Here is a 14,366-nt window from a genome sequence, read left to right as displayed (position 1 = left end):
GTAATTCTACTGTATAAAAATATAAAAATGATTTGAATTTATAACCTGAAATAACCAAAGCAGCCAGGAAAGTGTGAAGGGACTGTGGCAGAGGGAGGGTAACGCAGGGGCTAGGAAGGGGTAAGAGGGAAAATGGGAGGTTTACCTGGGAGGAAGGGCACTACAGGGAGAGAGGGAGAAAAGAGGCATAAGTCATGCTAAGAATGTTCTTAAAAGGCCGTGGAGAAACATATTACTTTAGAAGCTTACTTAAAAATACTTATAGAGTACCAATGATTTGACGCATGTCTTTAAATCCACACTCAGGAGGTAGAAGCAGGAGGATCTCGTGAGTTTGAGGCCAGCTTGGTCTACATAGTAACAGTAGGTTCCAAACTCACCAGAATGACACAGTAAAAACTATATCAAAAGAAAAAACAAAAAAGGAAGGAAGGAAAGAAGGAAGGAAGGGAGAAGAGAGAGGGGAAGAAAGGGGTGAGGGAGGAAGCATGGGAGGGAAAGAAAAAGTGTGTGTGTGTGTGTGTGTGTGTGTGTGTGTGTGTGTGTACGCGCGCGCGCGCGCACACGCGCGCGCACATCCATATATGTAGTTACACCACACAGGATGATGATGCTACCCAAAAGAGCTATGAACTGACTAACAAAATCCTAGCTCCAGGCATGGGAAAGCTCCTTCAGTTGTTGGTTAGGGTCACATAAGAAGCTCCCAAAGCAATATGAATTATTACTATGGCCCTCAGTTTTCCTCCAGAACTTGAAGGTAGAGCCCTATTGCTGGAGACACCACATTCTTCAGACACAAGACTTGGGGGAATGGAACAGGAATTGACCTGGAAGCCTCCTCACTAAGGGCTGATTCTCAGAGTATCAGGAGGTGCTATGTACATTTCCAGGGGAGAGGGAGAATAGGCAGTTGTACCCAGAGTAAAAACTATGAACCACAACAATGAGCAGAGTGGTAAGATTCCCCCAGTGGTGCAGTAGTAGCCTTTTTATCTCAGAGGTAACCAGTAACTATCTATTTGAACTCAAGGCACTCAGTGAGAGGGAATCCATGTTTAGTACTGTAAACAGCTAACTAACCATGGCTAAGCAGGACAACCGACTATTGTCATTTTCTTAAAGCAAATTAATTTCTATGTTCTAAATACTCAGCCTTATATCCACAGTTAAGGGAAGACCTCACCCCTCAAAGAAGCTTCTTTTTGCAACAGATAAAAACTATTACAGAGGTCCACAACTGGTCAGAATGAAACGAATAAGCGGCCATAGGGTGCCCGGTCCCGGTTAATACAAGTGCACTGTAATTCTGAACCTGAAGTTCAGGGGAAAACGTGGAAGAAAAGACAAAATTACAGGAGTCAGGGGACCTGTTGCTAGGTGGTGCTCCCTAAACATGACAGGTGAAGTACACCTGCGAACTTTCAACAAGACTGGCACAATGGCAACACCAACTGACATGCCAATGTGGATGAGGGAATATATATGTATATATGTATGTACGTACATACATACATATATTCTTAATCTATTACTTTGAAATCTGACATTTTAAAATGTCTGGGGGAAATAATTCACTATATATATATGTAAATATATATAAACAATAATAATTAAAGATTTCTTGAATGTGGGACAGAGATGGGGAATTTGAGAGATATTGGAGAATAGAGAGGGATGGATGGGAGTAATCTAGATGCTAAGCCCATGAATGAAATTCTCAAATTAAATAAGAACTTTTAAAAAGAACTGTAAATGAAACATTCCATCCACAAACCCTTCGATCTACAGTAGTGTCCTGCCTACAAGATATGCTAGTGCAATAGGGGCACAAAGCTTGTGAGAATAAACAACCAATATCTGATTTTCCTTAAGGCCCACTCCCCAAGATGAAACCCATACCCAACCCTACTTGAGTGACCAAGAACGTGAGACCAGGAACCTAGGATAAAACCAATACTATTATTCTAAAAAAACAAAAAAAAAGGGAACAACAAAATGACTCCTGATGACATTCTACTATCCTCATCGATCAGTGCCTTGCTCAGTCATCATCAGAGAAGCTTCCTCCTGCAGCATATGAGAACAAATATGGAGACCCACATCAGATATATGCAAAGAGTGAGAGACATTGGAACACTCAGTCCTAAATAGGATGTCTCTATCAAATCCCTCCCCTCAGGGCTCAGAGAACTCTACAGAAGAAGAGCCCGAAAGACTATTAAGAGCCAGAAGGGATGGAGGACACCAGAAGAACAAGGACCTCTAAATCGTCAAAATCTACACACATAGAAATCACAGAGATTGAAACAGCATGCACAGAGTCTGCACTGGTCTACATCAGATGGATCCTAGAGCTGAAAGCAAGAGTGGACACACGCCCCATTCCTTCCCCAGAAGCAATCTCTAATAGATAACCACTTGCAGATGAAAGTTTAGTTTCCTCCAAGGAAGATTTACTGGATAAACTACCCTTAAGGGTAGGCTGTATGCCCAACAGTGGATGGTCAACAGTAAATGATCTCAAAAACACCTTTGGAGGTTACTTGTCTCATAATGTCATGTCAGAGCTCTTCCTTTAAAAATTATATTATTTTATTTGTGTATTTTTTTCTCTTTCTAACAAGTCCTTTTGTGTATATATATTATGGCTTCTAGTTTAGTGTTTCTATGGGATTCCTGAGGGTGCCAACAGTGGGTCTCTGTCTCTTGTGCCTTCTCTTGGGCTCTTCTCCTTAATTTTGTTTGTTCAATTCCAATGTGTTACTTTTTATCCTACTTTATTTTATTTTGCTTTATTGTATTTTATTTTATTATTAGACATTAGAAATCTGCTTTCTATGGAGAGAAAGAAAAGGGGTGAGGCTGGGTGGGAGGGAAGGCGGAAAGAAACGGGGAGGAGTAGAGGAAGAGAAAACCATATATATTATATGAAGAAAAGAGCTATTTTCAATAAAAGGAAAAAATAAAAAGAAGACCTTAAACATTTAAAAAATAAAATGTAATGATGAAATTAGCAAATCCACTTTCAGGAGACATAAACTTATTTCTGTCAAGCAGATTGCTTCTCAATGAATTGGATGTAATGTAATGGATTGTTTCAAATAAAGATTTAATTTATCAATTACTTATTGACAAAATGGCCTGCTTGGTTATGATGCAACAAAAGTGATCTTTCATCTTATTTTGGGCATATATATTTAAGGTTGAAATTATGCCCCAAGTTAACTCTTCTGTGCATTTAATTTAGGGCTGGTATCCTTGAAAGTTTTCTTTGCAACGAAATCCTCTGGACAAATTGCTTCTATATTGTCTTTTCATGATTCTGAGAGAAACTTCACATAAGCAATGGGGGCTTCTGAGAGTTGATTATGGCAAATAATTTTCATAATGCCTATACACTGTTATGTTTATAATTAATTTTAAAAGCCAAGGTTCATCTGTTAATCGCAGCACCTGCAACTTATTGAACAGAAAATAACAAAAGACTAGAGACACTAAATGACACTGGACAGGGAGTGATGATCCCAGACCTTAATATCCATTTTGCTACTGGGGTGGTCATCACCCAGCCTTTAGCAATATCAACAAAGATTTTAAGTAGTTCAACACATCTTAATTGCAGATTTCAAAATCTTTTGGTCTTTATGATTTATTTAGAAATATGTTATTAATGAAAGTCTGCTAAAGTACCTTTGAAAGAAAAAAAAAGATTCCAACACTAAGTGCCCATGTGACAGCAATTGATGAAACCATGCCCTTGTCTGCAGTTAATGCCACTGACTAAGAGAGGGCTGCATTTATCATGACCTTCTCTGGCCACCTGTTCTGGAAAGGATAAACTTTAAGGATAAACATTAAAAAATGAGAATTCATAAGTAATACTCCTCACGCAAACCTTTTCATTGACATTCTCAAATAAACGTTTTAAGATTTCTTCCCAACTTTGGCCTTACCTTCTCAAGCATTTGACTGACAACCTGAAACTCCCTCTTTAACTTGGACTTTTCTACTTCCTGCCTGTTCACTTAAAAAAAAAAAATATTCTCGGGCTGAAAGGTGGTGGTGCATGCCTTTAATCTCAGCACTCAGGAAGCAGAGCCAGGAGAATCTCTGTAAGTTCAAGGCCAGCCTGGTCTACAGATGGAGCTCCAAGACAGGCACCAAAACTACACAGAGAAACCTTGTCTCAAAAAAACAAAACAAAACAAAAATACAACACAAAATACATTATATCACAATGCTCTCATTATCATGAGAAACAATGATATCATTTCCACTGGGCAGCTAAGGCTTCCTAATTTTGCCAGTTTAGATCACAAATCTTTATTTAAATTGCATGTCAATGAGTTCCCCACAATTTCTAATAAGTAAATTCCATAACAGAAATAAAGCTATATTATACAGCCCCTCAAAAACATAGTTGAGCCAATATCTTAGAATCTGACATTTCATAATTTCTGAAGAAAAAATCATCAATTCATCATGAGCTACGTTTCAACTCAAATTAAATTTTGTTCTGATTTACTGCATTTATTTACTAAGTATAATTCTAAAAGTCACCCTTGTGATTTAGTTATGCATATAAACATGCAAATTATTTGCATATATTGACATTATTATACCTCTCAGACAGAAGACTAATAGAATCTCTATCCTATGTTATGCAGAAGTTATAAATTGGTTTTAAAGGCCATGTAAGCTTTTTTTTATTTTAATCATAAGGACAATACCTAATTCTTTAAAAGAGAGAAAACAAATTAAACTATTTTATTGCAGTAATAAGGAATTTTACAGAAAAGACTAAAATTGGAAAAAGGCCATCTATCTTTCAGTATGCCTTATAATCATAATAATCATAATCATATCTCATTAATTTTATGTGTCAACATGCTGTTTGAGTTAGGGATGAATTCTGAGTTTAGCTGGCCCTTAAACATCAATTAATATCTCCTACTTTACTATTTACCAGTCTTGGATGCTCTTATTATATCAAACCTGTGTTCTTATGAAAACCAAGTGGGGTTGCCAGGAAAGGATTCAAAATAAGTATTTCTTCAATTCATATCTTTAAAAATAAATCTATGATTATCCAGATAAAAATCAATGAGGTTTTATGTTACCTCTTTTTCCCACAGGATCTGTAAATACATGTTTCCACTGAGGTAAAATGATGGGTGAATATCATGGAAAACTAGAAGAACTCTCTCTATAAAGATATACATTCCAATGGATTATTTCAATAACACAACAGTTTCTCTTGTTCATCTTTAATATGTGCTCAGGAAGGCTCCATACATAATTTATAATGAATAGAAAAACAAACTTTATTTTATACCAGAATGAGACACAATTACAAAGAAATAAGCCTAGCCAAGTTTACCAATATTGCTATCACAAGTAAATGGCATAATAGGGCTGTTCATTAGTGCCAGAACTCAAATCCATCTACCTTGAAAAGCAGCTGCATTTCGAGATATTAGCAACTTTAATGTTGAGCTGGATGTCTGAAGCACCTGCTGCAAATCTTGCCGAGCTGCGATCTGGTATCTCTCCTCCATCTTCCTGGTACAACATGTGGGGTTTTGGGATACACAAACCTGAAGATCAGGTCCTAAAAAACAAATGGCATTTTGTACAATGACTATCGGTCCATTTAAGAAACATAGCATGGCAAACATTATGACCAATCCTGCATGCAAAAGGTTTGTGTATAGTGTGGGAAATTGAGTCTCAGGTGCATTTGCTATCAGAAAATATACCTATCATCCTACACTGAGTCCAGGCATCCTTGGGATGCCTAAAGGTTCACACCATATTGTTCCATAAAGGTATTCCTCTTTGCACTAGATATTTGAGCAAAGAGTTGATAGTTTAGGCTACCTGGGTTTTATGTAATGTTCACTGAAAGTTTGTGTGAATTGCCTACTCACAGTTTTTCTGTTTGACAGTGTTCAGAACAACCACATTTAGCTCTGAGCTAACTAATATTATTACTGAATTGAACAAAAATAAAATATGTTCACATGCACACACATACACACATATGCACTGTGCCAATGTAAAGCTCCCTTTCAAGCCCTTCCTCCACATTCAGAGTAAAGTTGATTTTTGAAAAAAGCCAAAACATGAAAAGTCACACTATTCTTTCTGCCAACATGGGATACCAACAACTCTAACAATATTGGCTTTTGTTTGCTGAAGTTAAACAACAAATGACAATATTTGAGCATTTTACAAAGCTGAGAAACATAAAATATTTATAAACATCACAGTAGGTAATAAGTTGGCATTCTTTCATTTATCTTACCTAAAGTTATACAAAAGCAAATTCTATTTCAAATAGTAAAATTGATTGAAAGAAAACAAAGCTCTCTTCTCAGGTTTATTCCTAAATGGAGGAATCAGGGGATTAGCATTCAGAAAAGCACAATAATAAATAGAAAAAAGAAACAACAAGTATTGAAGCACATAAACCTATTTAGTGTAAGAATAACTAAGAAGGACTTCAAAATAACAACAGTAGATTATTACAAACATGACTCCAGAATGCAACACTGGTCTCTAGCTCACATTCCCATGCTTGGCCTGCAAAGACACCCTGAACAACACACCCTCTGTGTGGTTTGAATAAGAATGGCCCCTATAGGCTCATATATTTGAATGCTTGGTCACTAGGTAGTGGCACCAGGTAGTAGCACTATTTGAAAGAATTAAAAGGATCGGAAGGGGTGGCCTTGTTGGAAAAAGTGTGTCACTCTCATTTTCTCTGCCTGTGGATCATGATGGAGCTCTCGGCTACTGCTCCAGCACCTGTCTGCATGCTGCCATGCACCCACCTTAATAACCGATTAGCCTCTGAAACTAGAAGCCAACCCTTCTCTTTCTCACAGCCTCTGACAAGCTCAAGTCCTTATAGCATATATCTACAAGGGGACATGTATCTCTCCACTACAATTATCATGCTAAGATTGTATGTTCTTTGATGTGATACCTAATTAATTAGTTCTCCCACTAATTCTGAAAATCCCCAAGTGGACCATTTCCCACTTGTCAATTATTCCAGTCACTGAGGACATGTCCAGTATATCAAAAACAGTCAATAACATAGACATATTTAATCCTTTAATCCTTACATCAACTTTATGATGTATATACCATTACTGCCACATTTCATGTACAAAGAAATACAGTTTGAAAGATGCTTCAAACTTCATTGTGTGAAGAGGAAGATGTTGCACAATGATAGAGTGTTTGCCTGTTATGTGTAGGGCCCTGATTCAATGTCCAGCACCTCAAAAAAAATTTTTTTTTATATTAGTTGGGTAGGGTAGTACACACCTGTCTCAGGAGGTAGAGAGAGGAATGAAAATGCAAAGTCAGCCTGGGTTACATAGGATGCTCTAGGTTAACCTGGAATACATAGTGAAGCCTTATCTCAGAAAAGGAAGGAAGGAAAGAAGGAAGGAAGCGAGAGAGGGAGGGAGGGAGGGAGGGAGGGAGGGAGGGAGGGAGGGAGGGAGGGAGGAGAAAAGTACACAGTTGTCCAGTGTCACACACCAATAGACTACAAAATGGTAGAGCTGAAGTGTGGAAATAGACAAGCTGACTCTCAAATCATAATCGCCACCATTATTCTACCAAGAGGAAAAGCAAGTCTTAAACCTATAATCAGTTTGTTTATGAATATAACTGGCCATTTCTTCCCATTACTTAGAAAGGAGGCATCTGTTTGGAAAGCTTCAAGATAATAAATTTAAGATCAGGAACTACCAAACGAGATTTATTCAAAATCAACCAGTCTGAAATGTAGTTGTAGAGCAGTCATTTGCCTCTCTGCCCAATTTTAAATGATGGAAACTACAATTAGAAAGATACTACAAATTGTTCCCACTGCTGTTCTGAAGATGTAGAAGAGAATCCGCTACACTCAGAGCTCACAGTCAACATAGCCATTCCATTTCCATAGATGCTCATTCCCTTGTTAATGAGGGTTTGTACTGGCTGAAGTTCTCATTTACATTCTTGAAATTTTATAATGGGAGCACAAGACTAAATTTCAAGCCAGTATGACCTATGATACCACAATTCAAAAGTCACCTTATTTTTAATTGCATACATTTTAATCACTATCACCTACAAGGTATGTTTAAATGACATAAGTTGGGTACCAATGCAGGTGAAAAAGAGATGATTTAAAAAGAACCTTCCCTTTCTTCTTATGTCCGTCCAAAGAAAGACAAGATTCTAAAGTAAATAAAATCTTCAGGGAAAAGACCAGACGGTACCTGTTCACAGTGTAAATACAAAGATCACCTTATGATGCTTGCTGATAAAAAGCCCACACTGAAGTTCTCCGACAGTAAATAAAACAGGCATCGTGAGAAAGCAGAGCCAGAAAGAACACTGACATGCGCCACAGGTGACAGGAAGTCCCTTTCTTTCTCAGATATCAAAGCCTGGCTTCAAGGAACATGGCATAATCCCAACACTGTCTGAAATAGCAAGACAGCCCTGGCTGAAAAGCAGGTATCATGTTCCCGAACAATAAATTAAAACTCTGCAGGGAAAGCTAACAATAAAAGAAAATTAAAAATCAAGTAGTAAGCAGTTCACAGAAGGAATCATCAGCCAAGGTGCCAGGATTTCTCTAGGTTCTTCTCTAGGAGCAGCCGGGGTGGGGAAGGTGGCAGCGGGGGTGGGGGAGGTGGTCAATTCCTGTCTGTTCCCAACATAAAACACTCACAGCTACCAGCCTGTTTAAGTACTTGTTTATCAAGTTAAAACAGGAACACCACGAGGCATTCTGCTAAGACATGATGGTAACAGTGTGGTTTTTCACCATTTCTAGATCCTCACATATAACCAGAAATTTTTCCTTAAAAATTAAAAAAAAAAAAAAACAACACTGTATAATATGACATCTCCAAAGCTTTAAACTACAGACAAGAAGGAAAAACTATCAACAGCACGATCTTTGCAGTATTAGAGTATACAAGGGAGGGAGGAAGGGAGGGAGGGAGGGAGGGAGGAGCAGGCAGTGAAGGAAGGGGCTGACAGAACAAGAAGAGAGCCTGAAGTAGCAAACAAATACAGGAAAACACAGCCAACCGACTTGGCAATGCTGAGAGCCCCTTTAGGGAAAGGCAGGGCTGAGCAGAACAGCCCTGACCCCACACACTCCGGCAGGGCTCTTTCTGAGGACAAACCCCAACTTGGTAGAAGAACTTTTGGAAGTAGACTCAAAATGTAAGTGAGCCAGGAGAAATAGGAAGATGTCCAAGCAACTTTCCAACGTTCAGCCCACCAACCACAGGGGCACAGAAAGCTAAGAATGTGCTAGAAGATGATCTTTGTAGCTGGTAATCTCCTGTGTCACAATGTCGAAATGTTGGACAGACTAACTAGCAAAGCAAGGGAATAAATCAACTGAGGACATGCAGAAAACAAATAGCCACATTGAGCTACCTACCTGTCTCTGTTTCTCCCTTTCTCCTCCCTTTCTTTCCCCCTTCCTCCTTTTCTCCCTTTCTTCCTTTCTTCATTTCTTTCTCAACTTTGACTTTTAAGATAGGGCATCAGCACAGAGCTCAGACTGGCTTAGAACTCTCCACTTAAACTAGACTGTTCTCACCTGAGGGTGAGCCTCTTGCTTCTGTCTCTCAAGTCTCGTACTACCGACGTGTACCACCATGTTGATCCAAGCAGTCATATTTTTTAAATCTTACACAAAAACAATAAAAAAGGAAGTTCTTTAAAATTAGAAAAGCTATTTTGAGTCTGTCTTGAAACAAATATTCAAACAACAAAAAAAGGACTAAACAAACAAACAAAAATGAATGACAGATGACATTCTGTGGTATATCATTATCTTTTAGTGCGTTCTGCAACAGAGTAGCTAAGTCACTGATCTGACTTTGGGGTGCCCTTTCTGCAGCGTGGTCTCTGTAGGATGTTCTCCATTTCCCCCATTTTGTTAGAAATGATTGTGTGTGAGGTTTGACATCAGCGGTTTCTGGAATTCATTTTTTTGTTGTTGTTGTTTGTTTTTTTGTTTGTCATGAATTAGAAAACCCAACAGTCAAGGCGACAGTACTCAGGGAAGACATGAAGGTGACAAGGAACGTCTCTGTGAAGAATCAGCTGGGGAAACACAGAGGTGTAACACACAAGCCTTGCTGGAAGGAGTAACACAAACTGTGAAAAACAAAAAGAATGAAAAGATCTGAAATTTAGTGGCAACAAATAGTAAAGGGAGGTGGAATTCCTAAGGGGACAATGAGAATTTAAAAATGTGTCTTGGGGAAATGGGAGGCATGGAGGGAGGCAAAACTGCAATCTGGATGTACTGAAAACAAACAAATATAAATGTAGCTCATGTTATTCTGAGGATGCTGTGTTAATACAGGCTTAAGTGGGCATTTGTGAAATATTCAAATTTTATTTTGAGTTCCACCCTGTGTTCTTGGATTAAGATATGTTTCCATATGCAATAAAATAAGATTAAATAAAACCCTGTAATCTTGAATTTGAAATATAAATAAAAATCATTACAAATTCTATCATTAAGAAGTGTATTTCCTGCCGGGCGGTGGTGGCGCACGCCTTTAATCCCAGCACTCGGGAGGCAGAGCCAGGCGGATCTCTGTGAGTTCGAGGCCAGCCTGGGCTACCAAGTGAGTTCCAGGAAAGGCGCAAAGCTACACAGAGAAACCCTGTCTCGAAAAACCAAAAAAAAAAAAAAAAAAAAAGAAGTGTATTTCTAGTATCTTAAGAAAGGCCTAGAAATAGTGACTCGGTATAGGGCAGCCTTTCTTAGCATGTGAGTTTCAACCCTGTTGGAGGTCACATATCAGATATTTGCATTATGATTCATAACAGTAACAAAATTACAGTTATGAAGTAGCAACAAAATAATTTTATGGTTGAGAGTCACCACACGAGGAACTATATTAAAGGGCTGCAGCATTAGGAAGGTTGAGAACCACTGATGTGGAGGAAGGGCCTCCTCAGTACCCAGGTTATGGCCACAGACTAAGATTATCTCAACAAGAAATTAGTGTTTCTTGAAGAAAGGGCCCAAGGCCTAGAGAGATGACTCGGCTGGTAAGAATGCACACTGTGCTTGCAGGGGACCTGAACCTGGTTCCCAGCACCCATGTCAAAGGTTCACAGTCTCCTACAACTCCAGCTCCAGAGGATAGGATACCATTATCTGGCCTCCACAGACCTCTGAATTCCCATGCATGTAGCACACACACACACATACATGCATACACACACACACACACACACACACACACACACACACACACACACCATAAATAAATAAATAAATAAATAAATAAATAAATACATAAATAAATAAATAAATAAATAAATAAATAAATAAATAAATAAATAAGCAAGCTAAAACAAATCTTTAAAAAGATAAAGAAATGGTTTGTCCTCACTTTGGGGCAGAAAGTAAATAAGATAATAGCCTGTGAGTTAACAGATAGAAATGACTTGTCTCACAGTTCCTGAGAAGAAATCCAAGAGCCAGTTGCCAACAGAGCTGGTCTCTCCCTGGCAAACAGATGGCATCAGCTTCCTGTACCTATTAGTCATGCACACTTCCAAAGTCTCTGTCTTCGCATGGTGGGAAGCAGTCAGATGGACGGGCCCTGCCCTGTGACCTTCATGGCCTCCTCAAAATCAAGAGCTCCAAACACAGCTACTTTGGGGCTAGAGCTTTAACATGACTTTTGCAGAGCCATACTCAGTTGATGACAGAAGACTTCCAGAAGTTATCTAGTGCCCAAACATTAGAAAATAGGTTTTTACAAAAAGCATGGTTTTCATAAAATCAAATGCCTTGAAAATAGAGTCTTCTCTCATAAAATACATCCCAATCACAGTTTCCCCTCCCTCTACTCCTCCTAACACACACAAACACACACACACACACACACTCTTCAGATCCACTCCCCCTCCATTTCCTCTTCAGAAAAAAAGCAGACCTCCCAAAGACAGCAGCCAAACAGAACAAAAAGATAAAATGGAACATGGCAAAAGCCCTCATATTGAGGCTGGATAAGGCAACCCAACAGGAAGAAAAGGGTCTTAAGGGGAGGCAAAGAGCAGAGATACACCCTCTCCCATTGTTGGGAGTCACACAAGAACACCAAGCTAACAACCATAACATATACACAGAGGGAGGACTTGGTGCAGACGCATGCAGCCTGTGTGATCTCAGCTTCAGTCTCTGTGAGCTCCTGTGAGTCCAGCTTAGTTGATTCAGTGGGTCATGTTTTCCTGGTGTCCTCCATCCCCTCTGACTCCTACAGTCTTTCCTCCCCCTCTTCCGTGGGGTTCCCCAAGCTCTGAGGGGAAGGACCTGATGGGATCCAACTTAATCTCTCTCTCTCTCTCTCTCTCTCTCTCTCTCTCTCTCTCTCTCTCTCGGTTTTTTGAGACAGGGCTTCTCTGTGTAGCTTTGGAGCCTGTCCTGGAACTCACTCTGTAGACCAGGCTGGCCTCGAACTCACAGAGATCCACCTGCCTCTGCCTCCCGAGTGCTGGGATTAAAGGTGTGTACCTCAAGTTAAATCAATATTGGCTTGCCACTCCCACAAATTCTGAGCCACTATTGCCCCAGAATATCTTGCAGGCAGGACAGAATGTAGGTGGAGGGTTTTATGGCTGGGTTGGTATCCTGGTTCCTCTTTGGTAGCCTGCAGGATACCAACCCTTGCCAAAGAGACTAGGATGTAGGAGTAAGGCTCCTTGCGAGCACCAGCTCGACCTCTCTAAATTCAATGCTCTATGAGGATGTTGTCCTCGGCAATGGGGCCCTGCTGTAAGTTCTTGGACAGTGACACTCTGTCCTAGCATCAGCTGAGTTGTTTAGGGATCTCCACAGGACCCCCTCGGACAACAACTCAGTCCAGTCCCACCACTGGAAGTCTTGCCAGGTTGCAGAAGATGGCTGGTTCAGGCTCCTCCATATCCTCTATTACTAGGGATCCTTGATAGGGTCACTCTCACAGGTTCCAGCAAGTTTCCACTGCACTAACTTTCTTCACTGTCCTCCAACTGCTCCCCAATTCCAGCTTCTCTCACCGAATTCTCTCTCTCCATGCCCCACACCCATAGACACTATTTTTTTTTTTTTTTGGAAAGTTCAATTTTGTCATATTCAAGAGTGTAGAAAACTCACCACTGGAAACTGGTTGATCAACAGGAGGAAGCAATTATACACCTTGCCTTTCAGAAGTAAGCTGTGTCAGGGCATTTGAATGGTAGGTGAAGCAAGTCTCTCTTTCCAGTAAAGTGTTAGAATAGCACACAGACAAATTCATAGACAGGCATTAAGCAACAAATAGCTGTTCAGACAAAAGCAAAGGAAAAGGAGGCTGACATGAAGCCTCTTCTGCAGCCTTGCCAGGTACCAAAGTGGCATCTTGCCAGAGAGATCCAACCTGAATTTAATCCCATCTGAATCCAACTGCCAAACTACAGCAAACGGGAAGGACTAAGGAACCCTTTTACCCTGCATCCTTGGTGTGCAATCAGCAATATATAGAACTGTGGAAAACTCCAAAAGCCAAATGGCCCAGATTCTTAGCAGATCTGTAAGTTAAAGGACAAGGGAAAAAGAAAAGTAATATACCAAAGGAATCATACAAGAGTAGGAAGTTCCAGAGGGCTGCTGCTTAGCGGCGTGTTTACAGATTATCACAGTGTAACATGGCGTTAAAGAGAATTTTGTGGTGGGGATCGAACTCACAGGGAGACTGTGAGGTGCTGACAAAGTTCAAAATCTTGCCCAAGACAGTGTTAAAAGAGTGTGTGCATTACATTTTTCAAACACCCAGTGTGTTTTACTTCCTAATACATTTTGTGTAAGGGCTGCTGATGAAAAATACACATTCTCTTTTGATTCAAATATATACCGCTGCCAATAAATCTATGAGATTTTTTTTTTAATTACTGATGCTTTACTGTTGGTAAGTGTTGGAAATGTCCTCAGTACCAACACACGAAGATAAAGGTCAGTTTTGTGTTAACCTCAATGGATGATACAGGTTATAAAACAACAAATTTCTCCTCCCAGCCTTGAAGAACATCTTCTTGCCAAATATTTAGAAACTGAAAGGTAGCTGTGAGGTGCTGTAATGCATCACACTATCAAGGTAGGTTTAAGATCGTTGAAGCTGTGAGGCTAACAAAACTTCCAAAGGTGGCAGAGTCCACCAAGAGCAAGCCAGCTCTTTCTCCGGGCATTTCTCTTAAAGGCCCATCTCCCTGGAACACATGGCATTTGGATGAGATCTATGGCCACTCGAGGACAATTGACTGGCTGACACATAGTGCTGTCTTCT

The 14,366-nt window shown here is 39.8% G+C and overlaps 1 protein-coding gene across 3 annotated transcripts in view; it reads right to left on the bottom strand.

Annotated features, from left to right (window-relative positions):
* Window positions 1–14,366, bottom strand: part of Gpc5 (glypican 5) — a 1,351,527-nt gene that overhangs the window by 1,312,501 nt on the left and 24,660 nt on the right. For all 3 annotated transcript variants that reach the window (XM_076545553.1, XM_042285375.2, XM_042285376.2), the window contains exon 2: window positions 5,453–5,614. In XM_076545553.1, coding sequence (XP_076401668.1) covers window positions 5,453–5,614 — 162 coding nt within the window. The remainder of the gene's footprint in view (window positions 1–5,452; window positions 5,615–14,366) is intronic.

The sequence above is a fragment of the Peromyscus maniculatus genome, chromosome 9, assembly GCF_049852395.1.
Source record: "Peromyscus maniculatus bairdii isolate BWxNUB_F1_BW_parent chromosome 9, HU_Pman_BW_mat_3.1, whole genome shotgun sequence".
NCBI classification, from domain to species: domain Eukaryota; kingdom Metazoa; phylum Chordata; class Mammalia; order Rodentia; family Cricetidae; genus Peromyscus; species Peromyscus maniculatus.
The sequence above is the reverse complement of the archived record's forward strand: the minus strand, read 5'-3'. Positions and strand labels throughout refer to the sequence as shown.